We start from the raw sequence: 21,685 nt of genomic DNA on the forward strand, positions 1-21,685 counted from the left end.
CCCTGTAGCCCAAGACTGGTTTCCCGCTGAAACTAAGCAGGGCTCAGCCTGGTCAGTACCTGGATGGGAGACAAACTGGGAAAACTAGATTGCTGCTGGAAGAGGTGTTAGTGAGGCCAGCAGGGTCGAAAGTACATTTGTCTGTGTGGGTCCTAACAGGATAGTGATGGGCACTCTATTGTAACAAGCACCGTCCTTCAGATGAGACATTAAACCAAAAAATCCTGACTCTCCGTGGTCATTAAAAATCCCAGGACGTTCTTTGGAAAAAGAGTAGTGGTGTAACCCCTAACATCCTGGCCAAATTTACCCATTGGCCTCTGTCCATTATGGCCTCCTAATCATCCCCCTCGCCTTATTTGCTTAATCACTCTCCTCTCCCCTAATCAGCTGGTGTGTGATGGGCGTTTTGGCGCAATATGGCTGCCGTCACATGTTAAATTAAATCTTGAAAATTGAACAAAACAAATATCTGTCAATGAGTTATAAAAACGTCCTTTTGATTTAAGAAGATATTTCTGAGCCTGTTGGAAGCTAATTGTTCTTGTTTTAATCACAAACTCGGTTCATTCCGATCAATTTCACAGAAAACAATAATTCACATCTGTACAGTATTGTTCAAAATAATAGCAGTACAATGTGACTAACCAGAATAATCAAGGTTTTTAGTATATTTTTTATTGCTACGTGGCAAACAAGTTACCAGTAGGTTCAGTAGATTGTCAGAAAACAAACAAGACCCAGCATTCATGATATGCACGCTCTTAAGGCTGTGCAATTGGGCAATTAGTTGAAAGGGGTGTGTTCAAAAAAATAGCAGTGTCTACCTTTGACTGTACAAACTCAAAACTATTTTGTACAATGCCATGCCACATCTGTGTGGCATGGAGTCAACCAACTTGTGGCACCTCTCAGCTGTTATTCCACTCCATGATTCTTTAACAACATTCCACAATTCATTCACATTTCTTGGTTTTGCTTCAGAAACAGCATTTTTGATATCACCCCACAAGTTCTCAATTGGATTAAGGTCTGGAGATTGGGCTGGCCACTCCATAACATTAATTTTGTTGGTTTGGAACCAAGACTTTGCCCGTTTACTAGTGTGTTTTGGGTCATTGTCTTGTTGAAACAACCGTTTCAAGGGCATGTCCTCTTCAGCATAGGGCAACATGACCTCTTCAAGTATTTTAACATATGCAAACTGATCCATGATCCCTGGTATGCGATAAATAGGCCCAACACCATAGTAGGAGAAACATGCCCATATCATGATGCTTGCACCTCCATGCTTCACTGTCTTCACTGTGTACTGTGGCTTGAATTCAGAGTTTGGGGGTCGTCTCACAAACTGCCTGTGGCCCTTGGACCCAAAAAGAACAATTTTACTCTCATCAGTCCACAAAATGTTCCTCCATTTCTCTTTAGGCCAGTTGATGTGTTCTTTGGCAAATTGTAACCTCTTCTGCACATGCCTTTTTTTTAACAGAGGGACTTTGCGGGGGATTCTTGAAAATAGATTAGCTTCACACAGACGTCTTCTAACTGTCACAGTACTTACAGGTAACTCCAGACTGTCTTTGATAATCCTGGAGGTGATCATTGGCTGAGCCTTTGCTATTCTGGTTATTCTTCTATCCATTTTGATGGTTGTCTTCCGTTTTCTTCCACGTCTCTCTGGTTTTGCTCTCCATTTTAAGGCATTGGAGATCATTTTGAAATTTACATTTCAAAAACATATTGGCATGTGTTCCCTTCAATTTATTCCTTAAAAGTCTTATATTTACCTTCATAAACCTGTAAAAATCCTGCTATAAAAATGTCTATGATATTTTTCAGAATTTCATTAAATCATAATTTTAAAGGTTTCTAATGGTTCTTCTCCATGACTGTGGGAACCCTTTGTAAAGTTGCAGAAACTGTTAAGTTTCAGTGCATAAAGGTGTGGTCACAGTGACGTGAAACAACTCTCAAGTCACTTTCAAAAACAAGCAGCTTTCTGTTGTTCAATGTGACAAATTTGCAAGAACAACTTTTCGTCTCAAGCTAAATTTAAACAACTCTTAAAGTGTCCGCACCAGTGTTACCGACCAACAGTTTGGCCTACACCCATAACATTTTTAAAACAGTAATATCCTAACCTAAAACTAAACTAACCATGACAAACATATCATTTGAAAGCTAACAATCTATTTTTTTTTCTTCAAAATAAATTACAAAGGAGCAGTAATGTTAAGTACAAAAAAATAAATGACTGTAATGCAAATATTTCGCAAAATGCTCCTCTGTGGAGTCATTTTAACGTTATAGTCATTGAATGGCTTTCCTAAAGTGAATGTTGGTTTACAAACAGTTTTATTAATGTCGTTTCATTGTCGAAACACTGATTTAGCGATTACACAAGACATACATTTGAGTAAGTTGTACTGTATCTTTCAATATACCTTTTGATTTATATTAATGTTTATTTGCAGCTGTAAATAGTAGTAAGGGTGCAATTAGGTGGCAGTTGTGGCCTAATGGTTAGAGTCAGATTAGTAACCCGAAGGTTGCGGATACGATTCTAAATACCAGCAGAAAATGACTGAGCTAATGACTTTTTTCACTTTGAGAGAAAAAAGTTAGTGATCATGCTAAAGCTGTCACACCACAATAAAGAACGCCAAAATAACAGTGTTGAACAGTTTGAATTTCATTACATTTGAAAGCTCAGACTTTCTTATAGATCCAAAGTAACAAAGCATCAAGCTTTTTTCAAATATTGAATAGCAGCTGCTATATAGTGTATAGTGGAATTGTTCACGCATAAACTGAAACCAGCATTAATTGAAAGATCATAGTTGGTTAAATCGAGAAATTATATCAACACATCTGATATTTACCTGTATTAGCTTATGAAATAGAAATATGGTATTCAGACACTAGTGTCCGTGCCTTTGAAGAAGCACTAATTAAAACATCACCATAACGTCCCATGACTGCATCCCACCCAAAGAAAATTTTGGTTACACCATTTTCGTACATCACTATAAATCCTAATCCCTAGCCAATGACAGTTGGAACGCTGCATCTAATCATGAGAAAATGACTTCAGTAAAGGCTTAGTGAACTGAAATATTTAATTGGCATTGAACACAAATGAACAACACAGGGTTACATCAGGAGCAAGTCTTAATATAAAAAGGTGTAAGACTGGATAATGACATCTTAAAGGTAGAGCCCCTCTGGTGTTCCCTCCTGCTTCTTGTACAGGACGTTCTCTTTAGACTTCTTGAAGTCTTCATTAGTAACTTTCATTCTGCGTTCCCTCAGAGCCATCAGCCCCGCCTCTGTGCAAATGGCCTGTGGGGAAAAAAACATGAAATCACTGTTAAAGTGTTCACAATCTTTGATGGCCTTTGTTCAAGTTGGAGTTCATATTTTAGGCACATGTCAAACCTGAGCTAAAATGTTTAGTTGGAAAAGGTGAAATTAACTACATCAACTTGTTCTGCTAGACATTCCCTGCATCTGAATTTCATACTATCTAGTCGGTGAAAAAGTATTATGACATACCCGAGTGACCTACTACTTCTGGAGAGATTCTGAAGTGTGCATACGACGGACGCTTTACAATCCCGTGAAGTCACGGAAGATAATTTGTGAATGGCAGTGAAGCGACAACTGGATAATTCATGTGACCACGCCGTAGGTCACATGACAGTGACAACATGGCAGATGTAGTAATTTTTCATGCTGAATTTTATTCACACAATACTTTTTAACGGTGCAAAGCAAGTTTCAAAACAAATGTAGTGCCTACTATATAGTATGCGGTTTTCGGATGCAGTGATGCAATTTAATTACAAAAGAAACAACTTTTATTTAATTAAATAAAAAGCCTTTGATACCTTGATGTCAGCACCGGAGAGGTCTTCTTTAGCCAGGATGAGTTCATCCAAAGTCACGTCGTCTGCTACGGTCATCCTGCTGGTGTGAATCTGAAAGATTCTGCGCTTGGTCTTCTCATCTGGCAGAGGGAACTCAATCTTACGGTCAATTCTACCTGTGGAATCACACAAAAGGAACACCTACTTTTAGTCTACAAAGTAATCCACTATATTTAATGTAGTTATGCACACTTTAAAACAAATGAAAATCTCCACATTCAAGTTTTACATCAGATGTTTGTCTCTGATTGAATTAGCATGTGAACCCCACAGCAGAAATAAACATGGTGAGCTGACTCAATCACCTGGTCGAATGAGAGCTGGGTCAAGTGTCTCTATCCTATTAGTAGCCATGATTACTTTCACGTCTCCGCGGGAGTCAAATCCATCCAGTTGGTTTAGCAGCTCCAACATTGTTCTCTGGATCTCCCGCTCTCCTCCAGAATTAGAGTCATACCTGCAGTGCAGAACAACAACAGCAAACATCAGTGTTCACATAGTCTAATCTGTACCGGATATACCTGTGGTCGCACATTCATTTTCTATTCAATAGTATATTGATATTCTATATAATACAACATAGAATGAACGTTGTCAGCTGCAAAATCCACCAACAGCCTTGTCAAAGTATAATGCAAATTTAGTTTTTAATTATTTTTTGTTAATAATGAGTGAATATTGTGTAGATAAGTGTACATTTAAATGTAATAAAATGCACACAACATCCCCTAGACTCACCTTTTTGTGCCTATAGCGTCAATCTCGTCTATGAAAACGATAGATGGAGCGTGTTCCTCAGCCACTCTGAAGAGCTCTCGCACAAGTTTGGGACCATCGCCCAGGTATTTCTGAATAAGCTCTGAACCCACCACCCTCAGGAAGGTGGCAGACGTCTGGTTCGCCACCGCTTTTGCCAGAAGAGTCTTGCCTGCACATGCAGAATATGTAATATCAACACAGAAGATAAGTTAAGAGAACCATCACATGAATGACCCATCTCATCAGACTGACCTGTTCCCGGTGCACCATAAAGAATAACTCCTTTAGGTGGCTTTATTCCCATCTCTTCATAATACTCTGGATGTGTGAGGGGAAGCTCCACAGACTCCTGTAAGGTCAAACATGACTTGGAATTAATTTTGATTTCATGTAATTTGCTGATCATTTTGTGCAGGATTCATTAGTGCATGATAGTAGTGTATTCTAAGGAAGAAAATGCTATGAAAAAAGCAAAAAGACATTATCAAAATATTAACTCTCTGCCTCTGATATATTCTGCTGATATAATCGTTCATGTGGGCAGAGAAAAATTGACAATGTCATGTTAAATAGATACATAAATCAAATCAAGGCCAATCTTATTAGTTTTAAGATAATAAGAAATTGCTTAAAGGGATGATGAATTGAGAAATCAGCTTTCCCTTGAGCTTTTTATATATAAAAGGTCATGGTAATATAAGATTATCCTGTAAGTTTCAGAGCTGAAAACGTCCTTGTAAGTCAAAGAAAAGCTTTTATAGACACCAGGCCCAGAAAACGATCGTGTTCGCATATTGACGTCATCGACTGGCGAAACACCGCCTCTACAGAATAATAAGCATGTGTAATTCAGTACCCCCGCCCCAACGACTCATAGGATCATGCTAGTCAGCAGCAGTAAACATGCCGAAGAATATAGCAAGATATTGCGCTATCAGAACATACCTTTAGCACGCTGGACTTTTGTGTGCCAGGGCTCAACGTCCTAGGGCTGTGTGTTTTCCAGACGGGCTACTAAAACGTAAGCCTGTCGGCAGGCCGATGAATCTCATAATATTCCTTTCTTGTTCTGCTATTCTCTCTCTCTCGAGTTGACATTTGAAGGGCACGCTCGCGTACATCTGTGTGTATGTGTGCTTATATCGAACGATCGTGCGGGCTATGTAATACAAAAATAATAGTCCAATAGTCCAGCATTTGGCGGGTGGATGAGAAATAAATCATTGCGTTTGTTTGATAAAGACGTAATTGAATCATTCCGGTTTCTGCTTTCAAAGCAACCCCTCCCTCATGTGAACTAAACTGACAGGGGTATAGATATGACAGGAGCTGAAGCTCATTAAATATGCAAATCTTATCCAATCCTAGCTGTGGGCGTTTACTTCCAAGTCTCCAGTGTGGCACACCCATCAAAACCCAGCATTCAGAAGAGAGCCTCAAAACCAATGTAGAAAATAGCCTATTACTTATTAGTTATGATGTTTTTGAATGTAAAAACCACATGACCTCGTACAACAGTATAAAAAAAAAGCCAGTTCATGACACCTTTAACATGATTTGATCATGCTTTGTTGTTTTCAAAAACTCAATATAATTTTCACATATCCCTAACAGATTGACAATTTGGTATCAGACTAGCCAGACTATATAATTAGACAAACAGAAATGTCTTTATAACTGGACCTTGAAAATTTTTGGATAGGAAGCAAATAAAGTATCATCATTGTTATATCTTAAGTAAAGATTGTAAGCTTTGTTCAGTTTGTTCATTGTCACTATGTAAAGCTTGTGTTCAAATGTTTAAATTTGTCTTGCTCCTCAGCCTTTATGTAATTATTTGAATTGGTGAAGCAGATTGTAAAATTGTATTTGCTCAGACTGCCTATGCTGGCTCTGTGAAAAAATGAAACATTTTGGAATTTGTTACCCATTTATTTAAAATCTCCAGCAAGCGTTAATATTTTTTAAGAGAGCTACCAGATCTTGGTTCATTCAACAACTTAGTACCTAATTTTAGTTTTTTTTCCTATAGCTTTTTAAAATTTAGTTTATAAAGGCCCTTCTAGAGACAAGTGTTGCAAATTAGCCATTGCTGTAAGCACTATGACACTTGCATTGGATGGGTGTTGTTAGTTTTATCTATGTGCATTGTGTCTGTCTCTATTCAAATACACCACAAATAAATAAATTAGTTTTAAGTTTGATCTATTACCTTGATCTCTTGAATCTGATTGTCCAGACCTCCAATGTCTGCGTATGTCTCCTGCGGGGCCTTTTCTACTTTCATTACAGTCACCAGAGGGTCTGTGTCATCCATCAGCACCCCGATTACTGCATGAACCTGCAAACATTTACATCACTCAAATTTAATTACGGAACTACAATTAATGCTTAATAATAACAAATATGGCATAATAAATAAAAAAAATGGTAATCCAATTTATTTCTGTAGTTAAGTGAGTGAGTCAGCATTTATCTTCCAGTTTCTAAATGTCCTCAGTGACTTTAAAGACGTTTACTAACCTTGTGGTTCAGTAACACAGAGCAGCCGGGCTCAAGAAGGTCTTTATCTACAAATGACAGAATGCTGACATAATGTTCAGAGCCCACTGAAGTCGACACAATGGCATGATTATCGTCAATGATCTCCTCCAGAGTTCCCACTGACATGGGCGTCCCTCTGAGATCATCCACTTTAGATCTCTCCTCCTATAAAACAAGACATTATGTTAAGGGTTGGCATGACTTTTATATCGATTTATTTCACTCAAGGGTTAGTTCACCCAAAGAAGAAAATTCATATTGCTCCAAATCCATAATAAATGAAGGCATTTTTAAACAAAATCTGATAGATGGCTGTTCCTCCACTGAAAGTCTAATTACCCCAAACTAACGCTTTAAAACGTTAAAGAGATTGTAGGATAAATCCACATGAAACAAGCGGTTTAATCCAAGTCTTCCAAAGAGACATGTTCATTTTTCAAAGAACCAATGAGGGTTGTTCATGCAAGTCTGGGTAAATTTCTGTTTACGTTCGCTGATCAATGTTTACATGTGAATAAAAGCCTAAATTCAATCGTTCATCATATAAAGCAATCATGTCTCTTGGGATGACTTGGGGGGAAAAAAAGTCTTGATTCATATGGGTTTATTTTCAATGAATTTTTTTAACAAGTTTTGGGTGAATAGATTTTAAACGTAGGAAAAAAATATATAAAATTATTAAATATTTTTTAAAAATACTATTGTGGTATGATATGAAGTTTAGAAACGTATTGGACAGATTCCACAAGTATCACAGTTTACCCCTATTTGGGAGATACATTAACTTTTACACCCGCGACGCATGATGGTGGTTTTAAAATGTGGGCATCAAAGGTTTATAAGGTGGTAGATTTTTACAACATAAATTTAATCTCAACATTCCCCATCAATGTATAAAATGCAACCTAGAGATAGGAACTTTATATCATTGCATATGGAAGTGTCCCCAAGTTCAACTAAAGAAAGGGCTTTAGACTTTTTATCACTGATGTGATCCCCAAATGCCCCAACCTTTGTATATTAAATATTTTCCCTGTAACTTGCACTTTAACTAGCTCTGGTAAGAAAATGTTGATCTTCAGTTTATTACAATCGAAACTTGTAGTCGCTCGTCATTGGAAAAACACAAAGCCGTCACTTTAAACAATTGCTACGGGAATTGTCTTATGGTTTGGCTTTGGAAAAAAAAAACATATATTGTTATGGGAAACCCTGAAAACTTAGTTTTTCAAAGTATGGAATAGGTTTAATAGGATTTTCGGCGGAAGCTGAACCATCTATTTTCTGTGTAACCTAGCATGCATCATGTCATATTTAGGTATCACTGACATATGTTTAGTATAGTTGTTTTTGTGTATTGTATTTATTTCTATGCTTTAATGTTAATGTTTCTGAAATCAATTAAGACAGTGTTGGTGAAAAAAAAAGACCTTAATTTGTGTTCTGAAGTCCCAGTCTGATGGCCTTGGAACGACATGAGGGTGAGTAATTAATGACGACTAGACATGTGCCGATTTTCGATAATGCGATTTTTCACGATAATGAATATGTACGATATTGTTATTGTGGGCACTTTAAAATATCGTAAATAATAATTTATTAACAATTAATGAATTTATTTATTTTATAATGCACTCAAGAATACTTTGCCCATCAACCATTCGTTTTTTTGTAAGTTCAATGTTCATCACAGCACCTAATACTTAAAGACTTAGGGTGCGTTCACACTTGTAGTTCGTTTAGTTTGGTTCGTTTGGTCCAGACCAAAAAACAAAAACAAAACATAATAGTCCTGGTCCGCTTAGCGTTCACACGGGCATTTTTAACAGCGAACCTAAAGTTACCGAACCAAAGGCACAGGGAGACACTCACAACCTGATTGGTCGGCTTAAATGACGTAGGAGCTCGCTTACCGAACATTCAAAACAATGCTGTGTGCGGATTACACGCACAGGCATTTTATGCGTGTACATATGGCATTATTTTTTACCAGCTGAGAACTCATGAAGAGCTCATGAAATGTTCAAAACATTCAAAACAACGCTGTGTGCTGGATTAAACGCGATCATTTTATGCGTGTAACACATGGCATTATTTTTTACTACAGAACTCATGAAGAGCTCATGAAATGTTCAAAACAACGCTGTGTGCTGGATTAAACGCGATCATTTTATGGGTGTACATGTGGCATTATTTTTACCCGCTGAGAACTCATGAAGAGCTCATAAAATGTTCAAAACATTCAAAACAGCAGAAGGATTTCCTCCGTTGTGCAAAAGAGACAGCCGTTCTGTCGTCTGTACCTGCTAACAATGGGCAACACAGGAACTTTGATGAGAAGAGCCAGGTATGCTTTTTGTGCGTTTTTTCTAGCATTTTCGAAACATGCTCGTCTGACCAAATACTGATTAGGCACCTCCTCGTTGCTCTACGTTTGCCCTCTAACGTTAAAGTTACTCATTTTGGATACACCGATCTTTCCGCGTCGTCAAATCAGCTGCATTATGCGTCGCATCTTGTGACATTACGTCCGGTTTTTGGTCGTTTACATATCTTTGGTCCGTGTTGCGTTCATATATCAATCGAACCGCACCAGAGTTCGTTTGGAAGCGCACCGAGACCCATCTTTTTAGCGGCCTCGGTCCGCTTGTTTGGTGCGCACCAGGGTTCGGATGGAAGCGTTCACATATGTTCAAATGAACCGCACTAACCGAGCAACCGCACCAGGGTTTGTTTTAATCGAACCAAACATGACAAGTGTGAACGCACCCTTAATAGTCTATTATTAAGATAATATAATATCTTAATAATAGACGTAAATAGGCGTAAATAAACGCCTATTTATTTTCAAGCTTAAACATTTTTATGCTTTAATCTGGACTACAACATGCCCTAATGATTAGAACTGTTCTAATTATTTGTTATTGTTCAGTAAAACTTTGAGACATATCACTTCATTAGTTAACATGTTAATTCATTATTACCAAACTGACAATGAAAAATAATTATAAAGAATTAATTATTCTAAGTAATGTTAATTTCTTAGTTACTGTTTAATAACATTCAAATCAAAATAACATTATTAATGGACCTAAAATAAAACTAACAATGATCAGTATTTCTTAACTAACATTACCAAAAACATTATACTTTCTGTACCAAATGTAGCTATTGCTCAATCTTAGATAATGCATTAAATAATGAGACCTTATTGTAATTTGTTACCTGTTGTTCTTTATAGCCTAATTCTTTTGCACTTTAATCTGTTTGAAATTTTTACTTTCACAGCTCTGAAAAAAATCAAGAGACCACTTAACATTGATTTCTCTTAATTTTTTTTCCAGAGCTGTATATATGTTTGGTGCATTATTGTATTTAAACATTCAGTTATACTAAAATAGTTCTTAAAGCTGTTATGCTATGGCAACACTTTTTTTTGCAACTTATTTCAATATCGTGATAAAACGTCAGCAATTAATTGCAACATGAAAAATTGATATCGGCACATGCCTAATGACAACATTTACATTTTTGAGTGAACTAAACTTTTAAAATCTATCAGTATATGTTTATATTTTTATAATAATTGACGTGTAGCACCTCCTGTTTCTCCTCCAGGGGTTTCATCTGCTCCTGGTTCCTGATGAACTCCTCCTCCATCAGCAGATAGTCTTTAATTCTCTCTTGCTTGAGGAGTTTCAGTCTGCACTGTGTGTGTGGAGTGACTGCGGAACAAATGACAATAGATCACTACTATTCATGTATGAGCATCTCATCAGGTTTGGTCAAGGCATAATGATGTTTATTTTACCCAAAGGGAGTTTGCTAGCAGCATCTGGTCCCTTCACCTTCTTCTTCCTTTTCCCAACTCTTGTAGGAATGGGAGGCTCATATTTCTTTTTCTTATCCTAAAATTCAATGCACAGAAATTAATAATCAGCAGGAAATGTGTTTGACGATTTAATTCCTCAAACAAATTTTTGCTGTTTTAAATGACTAAATGTCTCCAAGACGAATCTCTTCAGACTCTTTTCATGTTGTTTTATTAACCCCTTAATATTAGTGATAATATTTGTGATATATTTACCTTGTCATCCTTCTTTCCTCCACCAGGTCCTTGTCCTCCACTCTGACTTTGACCCTATGAAATGAAGCACATTCGTTTATGTCTATCACTTACAATTACTTTTTATTTAAAGATAATAACGATTTTGCGTATTATATATAATTTTATTTTATTTTTTGTCTTAGCGTTCGTTTAAAGGTGCACTATGCAACTTTCCATCCATTGGAGGGCGCCTATTCAAAACAAAGGTGTAGTTTGATGACGCAAAGTTTGAGCGCAGCTTCTTGGGACATGTGGTCTTCACCTCACAGCCAGTGGAAAATAGGACACGGGCAGAAATCATGTTCATTGATGCGGTTATTAACGTTACTGTAGTATGAAGCAGAGCAGGCCCGAGTGTTGTGGAGCTGAGCACGGCTGCTGGAGCGATTGTTACACAAATACCCGCCTCGCGAACACCGGGACTTTTATTATGACGGGACTGTGTCATGACAAATCCTGTCCGCCTATGAAATTGTGTCCGCAAGGACCCCCAGAGAAATTCTATTGGCTGAAATAAATTTTAATAGGTAATCTGTTCAGAGCCCGATTACAATTATTACAAAATTGCGTTTTGATTATTGCTGTTTAAATTGTGTTAAAATAGTCTTTAATGTCTTACAAATCATATGTTTCATATACTAGTAGTATATAACTGAAGCTATAAGTACTTATATAAGTATATAAGATATACAAGCATATCTCGCATATAATCTATTTATTTTGTGCACCTGTTCTGTATATTACTCCTGCCAAATAAAACCCGATCCTTAGTAGGAATTTTCACAATTTACAAATAGTTTTTGAGGTATTGTAGGTACTCAACTGAACAAAATAACACCGGCTCAGTGGTTTTTGGATATTTTACTGCAAAAATACTACATAGTACACCTTTAAATTATAGGGTAATTGTATGTTAGAATAATTTACATCTTATCTTTAAATACACGTTGCTGTATACATATAACATACACATACAAACACACACAATATAACCATATAGGTAGTAAATATATGGTGTGTGTGTGTATATATCTATATATCTATATATCTATATATATATATATATATATATATATATATATATATATATAAATTCGTTTAAATCTTTCGTTTAAATTATAGGGTAAATGTATGTTACAATAATTTACATCTTATCTTAAAATACATGTTGCTGTACACACAAAAACACACAAACACACACACACACACACACACACACACTATTATAACCATATAAGTGGCAAATATATGGTTTATATATATATATATATATATATATATATATATATATATATATATATATATATAAAATCACATAACAGTTAGATACATAACGTTACATTTGTACAAGGCTGGAATTTGTTCGATTATTTAGTCTTATGTAGTATAACGTTATGTAGTCTGACTCATGCATTTATCCAATTTTGCCTTAATACCAGTACCAATGTGTAATGATATGTAAATATAACAACGAGCTGACATTATTAATCATACATGTTTTTATATAATACGTTGATTAGCTAACATCACTAAGAGCTAACTTCCCCGTTTTACTGTCTACCAAGCACTACAAGGCAAGACAAAAGCCCAACAGTTATAAGGTAAATATGCAGAATTAATTTCTAGACTAGAAAGACAAACATATTAAAGATATAATAGACATTTAACAAAGAAAAAAGAAAAGAAGTGAAATATGCTGTCTCACCATTGTCGTTTGATGTCTTGTTTCTTCTTCTTCAGCACTGGAAATAGTAGATCAAGCCAACTGTGTCCTCTTCGCCACCTCCTGGAGAGGAGGGCACATTGGCCGAGGTCCTTGATCGTGATATCAGATGCGGGAGCGAATTATATTGTTTTATATTGTTCCTAGTTATTTATCTATTTTGTTATTAATGAGCTGCTTAACGATTTTACATCATAAAAAGCTAGATTTATAAATTATCGCACGAGTAGCCTACACTGTTGCAAACAAGCTCAAAGCGCCGTGGTTAGGGACTCGCGAGACTTCACAGTGAGGTTACCATAGATATACATAATAAAGGCCTTTATTATGTATATCTATAGAGTTTACCATCCTTGGTGGTTGTTTATCGTCTTGCTGCGATCCTGTGTTCAATGTGAAGCTAAATAAAATAATGGGAAGCGTTGATTAAACCTTTGACTGTTTCGAAGATTTCAATCTTCAGAAGTACATGAGGAGCCTAGGACACGAACCAAAGTTTATCGTTTTAAAGAAAGCTCGTGCATTTGGGAAAAGTGGTAACGTTCAGTTTTAATAGCGATGGCAAGTTTTATATTTGTGATATTTAATGATATTTAAAAATTTAATTATTACCCCCGATAGGCCTAGGCTTGCAGTTCAAGGGGGTTGAATAACTTTGATTAGATAGATAGATAGATAGATAGATAGATAGATAGATAGATAGATAGATAGATAGATAGATAGATAGATAGATAGATAGATAGAATTATGCTGAAATTTCAGCTTTGCCATCATAGGAATAAATTACATTTTAAAATGATTAGTTTTGCTGTATTTTCGATCCAATAACTGCAGTCTTGGTGAGTGTAAGAGACTTTTAAAAATATTCAACAACATTTCGTACTGACCCCAAACATTTGAATGGTGAAAATGTTACATCATGTATTTTTTTCCTGCTTGAACTTGCAAGAATCAAGAGACATTTGAAACATCATAAATAAGATGCAGGCAGGAAAAAGGAAGTCTAGTGCAGACCATAATCTACAGGTAAAGACTGTCACCTGATTGAGGTGCTATTACAAATAAACTGATTGGCAAAGTCAACATTAAGTCACATGTAAGATGATCAATTTCCAAGTTAAACACAATGCACAAAAAAATGTGGTGTGGGATTTGAGTTTATCCAGCAGAAATTTGAATGGTAAAGTGCCATTGTACCAGACGTGTAGAAGGTTGTAAAGTTTTGTCTGAAGATCCTTGATTTCCCCACTAGATGGAGTCATTTCAACCCTAGATTTCTTCCTTTGTTAAACGTCTGTAACAATCTGTGTTGAATTGTTACAGATTTTTGTGCACGTTGCCTAAGCATGTTTTTTTGTTTGTATGTTTTGCTCTCATAAAACCTTACCCATTCACATGATTATATGACTGGCACACAGCAACGGTTAGAGTTAAAAATCTTAATTTGTGTTCTACTGAAGAAATAGACACACCTACATGTTGGATGCATTTGGGGTAACAGATAAAATCTTATTTTAATTTTTGGGTGAACTAACCCGTTAACAGACTCTGTTGCTTTACATGCATCCTGTCACCACTTAAACTGCTGTCAATCATCGTCACAGTTAAAATTCTCCAGATTCAGTTGAATTTCACTTTGTATCAGAAGAAATGTAGTAGCATGTTGGTCTGCCATGTGTAGGTCTTTAGTGCAGACACTCTCCTCATGTGTTTGCAGTTTAAATATAATGATGCATTTAAAAGTTGCATTTGAGTTACCTTGCGGCATACACCGAGCAGGCATAACATTATGACCACTGACAGGTGAAGTGAATAACACTGATTAACTCTTCATCATGGCACCTGTGAGTGTGTGGGATATATTAGGCAGCAAGTGAACATTTTGTCCTCAAAGTTGATGTGTTATGGGGCTTTCACACAGGATGCGGAATCCCTTCATATACAAAGCAATTTGCGCTTCACTAGCCAGAGGAAAGTAGGCTGAATTTTCAAAATGTTAAGAGGTAGTTTTAAGTCTAGTTATTTGATTGTTCCAACTTTCGGTCAACAGCAAGTATCTGTCCCGTGCAAAGAAGTGAACGATAACACTAGCCCTGCTAGTAAGAAGAAGAAGAAGAAAGAGAGCAGCAAGGAAAAGGAGGCTGTGGGTGCATGAAACCTTCAGGTCCAGGGAACGGTTTGGGGAATTCGGGCTCACGAAAGACACACAGTACAAGCTGTTCATCCATTTTCCTTTCTGTGCTTGTTTTGATGCACCGTTTCTTTTGGCCGCCAAGCAAGGAAATCGTCACAGAGCGCAGCGACAAAACTTTGACCGATTTGGTCGACGTAGCAACAAACCATCCTTGCGAGGCGCAAGCCATTGAAATTAATTGATTTCTTAGCGCTGCGGTTCCGTTGCTGCATGCTTTCTGTGTGAAAGGCCCATTAGAAGCAGGATAAATGGGTAAGCGAAAGGATTTTAGTGAGTTTGACAAGGGCCAAATTTTGATGGCTTGACGACTTGGTCAGAGCATCTCCAAAACTGCCGCTCTTGTGGGGTTTTAGGGTCTGTATCTATCAAAAGTGGTCCAAGAAAGGAACCGTGGTGAACCGACGGCCAAGGCTCATTGATGCACTTGATGCGAAGGCTGGCCACAAAACAGAAAAGACAAGCTACTGGAGCTCAAATTGCTCATGAAGTTAATGTTGGTTCTAATAGAAAGGTGTCGGAATATACAGTGCATCGCAGTTTGTTGTGTATGGGTCAGTCAGGGTGACCATGCTGCCCCCATCCACCGCCGAAAGCACCAAATAGTGGGCACGTGAATCAGAACTGGACTGCACTTTCATTCAACCTCCTCTAGTGGTCAGTTAACACACACAACTGAGACCTGAGTTCAATCTCTAGCTGGATAATTACAGATATATTTAAAAGAAAAAATACATGTTTTTGTTTTTTGGAATAATAATTTTTAGGGGCCAAGCACCGAAGGTGCGGAGGCACCTATTGAAATCGTTAGTGTTCCTATTATTAGGGGCCAAGCACCGAAGGTGCGGAGGCACCTATTGAAATCGTTAGTGTTCCTATTATTAGGGGCCAAGCACCGAAGGTGCGGAGGCACCTATTGAAATCGTTAGTGTTCCTATTATTATTATTCTGCTTCTTCTTCTTCTTCTTCTTCTTCTTCCGCCATAGGAGTCTCTGGCAGCCCATAGAACCGTATGGTAAAAAGTTGTGAAATTTGGCACACTCATAGAGGCCAGTCTGAGCTGTCACTATAGCAAATTTGGTGCCTCTAACTCAATCCCTCTAGCGCCACCACCTGTCCAAAGTTTCACTCATATTTATGCTTATAACTTTTGACCCCTAAGGGCTAGAAACAAAATTCTTTTTTCATCGGATTCCTTGGCTCAAGCCGATTCGATTTCACCCTATGATGTCATTTTCCGGTATGCAAATTTTCCCGCCATTTTGAATTTTCTGAAAAACCTACTTTTTCGAACTCCTCCTAGGCCGTTGCTCCGATTTTCACGAAAATTGAAACAGATCATCTTCAGAGCATGTTGACAAAAAGTTATGGAATTCAAGTTGATTCGTCCAATCGTTTTCAATAAACGCACAAACAAATTTTACGTGGAGGTTGCAAAAACACACTAAAGGCTATATCTCCGCAACGCTTTATCGTATTCAAACCAACCTTGGTACATGTCATCACAAGCATGACTTGAAGCAACATGCAGCGTTTCGGCGCAGCGCCACCTACCTGTCCGGAGATACGAAAAATGCCTATTTTGGCTTATAACTTCTGAACCGTTTATCCAAAAATCATAAAATTGGTCTCATTAGATTCAGGGCGTCATGCCGAGTCGACTGATATCCAATTTTACCATGTCGGCCATTTTGGATGTCGGCCATTTTGAATTATGTGCAAAAATGCTGTATTTTATGAACGCATGAACAGATTGTTATGAAACTTGGTATGGGTCATCACCACGATGCCCTGAAGTAGCCTGAGAAGTTTCGAAACAGCGCCACCTAGTGGAGAATTTTTTTTTTCAAACGCTTATAACTTTGGGTGTGGTTGACATATTTTGATGGGAGTGTGTTTTTTGGTCTCCTGAATCCTTGCCGACTCCAACGATACCAGACTTGCCAGGTTTCGGCATATGGTTTGCGCAGAGTTGTAATTTAGTGCTTAAAAAACATTTGCTGATATCTTCGAAACCGCTAGTCCGATCGAGACGAAACCAGCCTCAGAAGTTCGGAAACATAGGTCGATAGCTATACGCTAATGCCCAAATCTCAAAATATTGATAGTAAGGGGTAGTAAAATCCAATCAAAGTCAGGTGTCAGTCATTTTTTACGTGTTTTTTCATATAAATGTCTATAACTCCAAAACAAAATGAAATATTTTCACCAAACTTGACACACATATGTATGGGCTCACTACGAGGACACATAAAAAAATTGGTGGGATTGTGCCTCTTGGTGGCGCTATAATAAAACAAAACATGAAATTCCCATTGACTTCAATGCAGTATTACGGTTTAAAATGCTAATGCTATAATTTAAGAATGCACTAGTGTATCATTACAAAACTCGGTATGTGTCTTCCGCTCTATGTCCCGAAGATATTCAAAAAGTTTCGGGGCAGCGCCACCTTGTGGTCAAAAGTTGTAATAAAATGTACAAAAATGCTAATAACTTTTGATTAAATTAGCCTATTGTAATGAGACTGGTCATAATACATTCATTGGCTCATGCCGAGAAGATAGATACCAATTTTGCCATATTTTGCAAACATATCTGTGCTCCATCTTGTTATTTGTTAAAAATCTACTTTTTCAAACTCATCCTAGACCGTTTGTCCGATTTTCACCAAAATTGATCCGTATCGTCTTCAGACCATGCTGACAAATACTTATGGATTTCGGATTGATAGACAAAACAGTTTTCATATACCACTGCAACAGAGTTGAGCCATGATGCAAAAATTACTCTTGAGGCTGTATCTCTGCAATGCTTTGACATATTGACACCAAACTTTGCATGTGTCATTGTCATCTCAATCTGACTAAACCACATCAGTTTCGTAACAGTGACACCTATTGGTCGAAAGTGATAAACCATTAAACCATTATTATTGACTGTATTTAAAATTTGACTGCTATTTTGCCTAAAATCAACTTAATAGGTCCTTAATGGCTCATTGTTGCAGTTGGCTTGAGACTTCCAGCCATGCTGGCATGTCTTGTCTTCTTCTTTGCGCTTGGCCCCGATAATGGCTGCTTGCAGCTATATTTATTATTCTGCTTCTTCTTCTTCTTCTTCTTCCGCCATAGGAGTCTCTGGCAGCCCATAGAACCGTATGGTAAAAAGTTGTGAAATTTGGCACACTCATAGAGGCCAGTCTGAGCTGTCACTCTAGCAAATTTGGTGCCTCTAACTCAATCCCTCTAGCGCCACCACCTGTCCAAAGTTTCACTCATATTTATGCTTATAACTTTTGACCCCTAAGGGCTAGAAACAAAATTCTTTTTTCATCGGATTCCTTGGCTCAAGCCGATTCGATTTCACCCTATGATGTCATTTTCCGGTATGCAAATTTTCCCGCCATTTTGAATTTTCTGAAAAACCTACTTTTTCGAACTCCTCCTAGGCCGTTGCTCCGATTTTCACGAAAATTGAAACAGATCATCTTCAGAGCATGTTGACAAAAAGTTATGGAATTCAAGTTGATTCGTCCAATCGTTTTCAATAAACGCACAAACAAATTTTACGTGGAGGTTGCAAAAACACACTAAAGGCTATATCTCCGCAACGCTTTAACGTATTCAAACCAACCTTGGTACATGTCATCACAAGCATGACTTGAAGCAACATGCAGCGTTTCGGCGCAGCGCCACCTACCTGTCCGGAGATACGAAAAATGCCTATTTTGGCTTATAACTTCTGAACCGTTTATCCAAAAATCATAAAATTGGTCTCATTAGATTCAGGGCGTCATGCCGAGTCGACTGATATCCAATTTTACCATGTCGGCCATTTTGGATGTCGGCCATTTTGAATTATGTGCAAAAATGCTGTATTTTATGAACGCATGAACAGATTGTTATGAAACTTGGTATGGGTCATCACCACGATGCCCTGAAGTAGCCTGAGAAGTTTCGAAACAGCGCCACCTAGTGGAGAATTTTTTTTTTCAAACGCTTATAACTTTGGGTGTGGTTGACATATTTTGATGGGAGTGTGTTTTTTGGTCTCCTGAATCCTTGCCGACTCCAACGATACCAGACTTGCCAGGTTTCGGCATATGGTTTGCGCAGAGTTGTAATTTAGTGCTTAAAAAACATTTGCTGATATCTTCGAAACCGCTAGTCCGATCGAGACGAAACCAGCCTCAGAAGTTCGGAAACATAGGTCGATAGCGATACGCTAATGCCCAAATCTCAAAATATTGATAGTAAGGGGTAGTAAAATCCAATCAAAGTCAGGTGTCAGTCATTTTTTACGTGTTTTTTCATATAAATGTCTATAACTCCAAAACAAAATGAAATATTTTCACCAAACTTGACACACATATGTATGGGCTCACTACGAGGACACATAAAAAAATTGGTGGGATTGTGGCTCTTGGTGGCGCTATAATAAAACAAAACATGAAATTCCCATTGACTTCAATGCAGTATTACGGTTTAAAATGCTAATGCTATAATTTAAGAATGCACTAGTGTATCATTACAAAACTCGGTATGTGTCTTCCGCTCTATGTCCCGAAGATATTCAAAAAGTTTCGAAGCAGCGCCACCTTGTGGTCAAAAGTTGTAATAAAATGTACACAAATGCTAATAACTTTTGATTAAATTAGCCTATTGTAATGAGACTGGTCATAATACATTCATTGGCTCATGCCGAGAAGATAGATACCAATTTTGCCATATTTTGCAAACATATCTGTGCTCCATCTTGTTATTTGTTAAAAATCTACTTTTTCAAACTCATCCTAGACCGTTTGTCCGATTTTCACCAAAATTGATCCGTATCGTCTTCAGACCATGCTGACAAATAGTTATGGATTTCGGATTGATAGACAAAACAGTTTTCATATACCACTGCAACAGAGTTGAGCCATGATGCAAAAATTACTCTTGAGGCTGTATCTCTGCAATGCTTTGACATATTGACACCAAACTTTGCATGTGTCATTGTCATCTCAATCTGACTAAACCACATCAGTTTCGTAACAGTGACACCTATTGGTCGAAAGTGATAAACCATTAAACCATTATTATTGACTGTATTTAAAATTTGACTGCTATTTTGCCTAAAATCAACTTAATAGGTCCTTAATGGCTCATTGTTGCAGTTGGCTTGAGACTTCCAGCCATGCTGGCATGTCTTGTCTTCTTCTTTGCGCTTGGCCCCGATAATGGCTGCTTGCAGCTATATTTAGGGGCCAAGCACCGAAGGTGCGGAGGCACCTATTGAAATCGTTAGTGTTCCTATTATTATTCTGCTTCTTCTTCTTCCGCCATAGGAGTCTCTGGCAGCCCATAGAACCGTATGGTAAAAAGTTGTGAAATTTGGCACACTCATAGAGGCCAGTCTGAGCTGTCACTATAGCAAATTTGGTGCCTCTAACTCAATCCCTCTAGCGCCACCACCTGTCCAAAGTTTCACTCATATTTATGCTTATAACTTTTGACCCCTAAGGGCTAGAAACAAAATTCTTTTTTCATCGGATTCCTTGGCTCAAGCCGATTCGATTTCACCCTATGATGTCATTTTCCGGTATGCAAATTTTCCCGCCATTTTGAATTTTCTGAAAAACCTACTTTTTCGAACTCCTCCTAGGCCGTTGCTCCGATTTTCACGAAAATTGAAACAGATCATCTTCAGAGCATGTTGACAAAAAGTTATGGAATTCAAGTTGATTCGTCCAATCGTTTTCAATAAACGCACAAACAAATTTTACGTGGAGGTTGCAAAAACACACTAAAGGCTATATCTCCGCAACGCTTTATCGTATTCAAACCAACCTTGGTACATGTCATCACAAGCATGACTTGAAGCAACATGCAGCGTTTCGGCGCAGCGCCACCTACCTGTCCGGAGATACGAAAAATGCCTATTTTGGCTTATAACTTCTGAACCGTTTATCCAAAAATCATAAAATTGGTCTCATTAGATTCAGGGCGTCATGCCGAGTCGACTGATATCCAATTTTACCATGTCGGCCATTTTGGATGTCGGCCATTTTGAATTATGTGCAAAAATGCTGTATTTTATGAACGCATGAACAGATTGTTATGAAACTTGGTATGGGTCATCACCACGATGCCCTGAAGTAGCCTGACAAGTTTCGAAACAGCGCCACCTAGTGGAGAATTTTTTTTTTCAAACGCTTATAACTTTGGGTGTGGTTGACATATTTTGATGGGAGTGTGTTTTTTGGTCTCCTGAATCCTTGCCGACTCCAACGATACCAGACTTGCCAGGTTTCGGCATATGGTTTGCGCAGAGTTGTAATTTAGTGCTTAAAAAACATTTGCTGATATCTTCGAAACCGCTAGTCCGATCGAGACGAAACCAGCCTCAGAAGTTCGGAAACATAGGTCGATAGCTATACGCTAATGCC

At 37.7% G+C, this 21,685-nt stretch overlaps 1 protein-coding gene across 1 annotated transcript; it reads right to left on the reverse strand.

Annotated features, from left to right (window-relative positions):
- Positions 1-3,101: 3,101 nt before the first annotated feature.
- psmc1a (proteasome 26S subunit, ATPase 1a) lies at positions 3,102-13,148 on the reverse strand. Its single transcript, XM_067455965.1, has 11 exons — positions 13,046-13,148; positions 11,320-11,373; positions 11,044-11,140; positions 10,833-10,957; positions 7,212-7,397; positions 6,901-7,029; positions 4,941-5,037; positions 4,668-4,857; positions 4,235-4,386; positions 3,891-4,045; positions 3,102-3,342 (listed from the first exon to the last, which is right to left on the reverse strand). Exons 1-11 carry the CDS (start codon positions 13,046-13,048, stop codon positions 3,208-3,210), a joined length of 1,323 nt encoding a protein of 440 aa, XP_067312066.1. The 5' UTR covers positions 13,049-13,148; the 3' UTR covers positions 3,102-3,207.
- Positions 13,149-21,685: the final 8,537 nt, after the last annotated feature.

This window comes from Pseudorasbora parva, chromosome 10 (genome assembly GCF_024679245.1).
Source record: "Pseudorasbora parva isolate DD20220531a chromosome 10, ASM2467924v1, whole genome shotgun sequence".
Classification (NCBI taxonomy): Eukaryota; Metazoa; Chordata; class Actinopteri; order Cypriniformes; family Gobionidae; genus Pseudorasbora; species Pseudorasbora parva.

Bases quoted from the DNA above. Each gene is read 5' to 3' on its own strand.
- psmc1a (XM_067455965.1), bottom strand. The intron at 5,038-6,900 runs GTAATAGATCAA...TTGACCTTACAG, and splicing joins ATCAGATTCAAGAGATCAAG to GAGTCTGTGGAGCTTCCCCT. The intron at 4,046-4,234 runs GTGATTGAGTCA...GTGATTCCACAG, and splicing joins CCCAGCTCTCATTCGACCAG to GTAGAATTGACCGTAAGATT.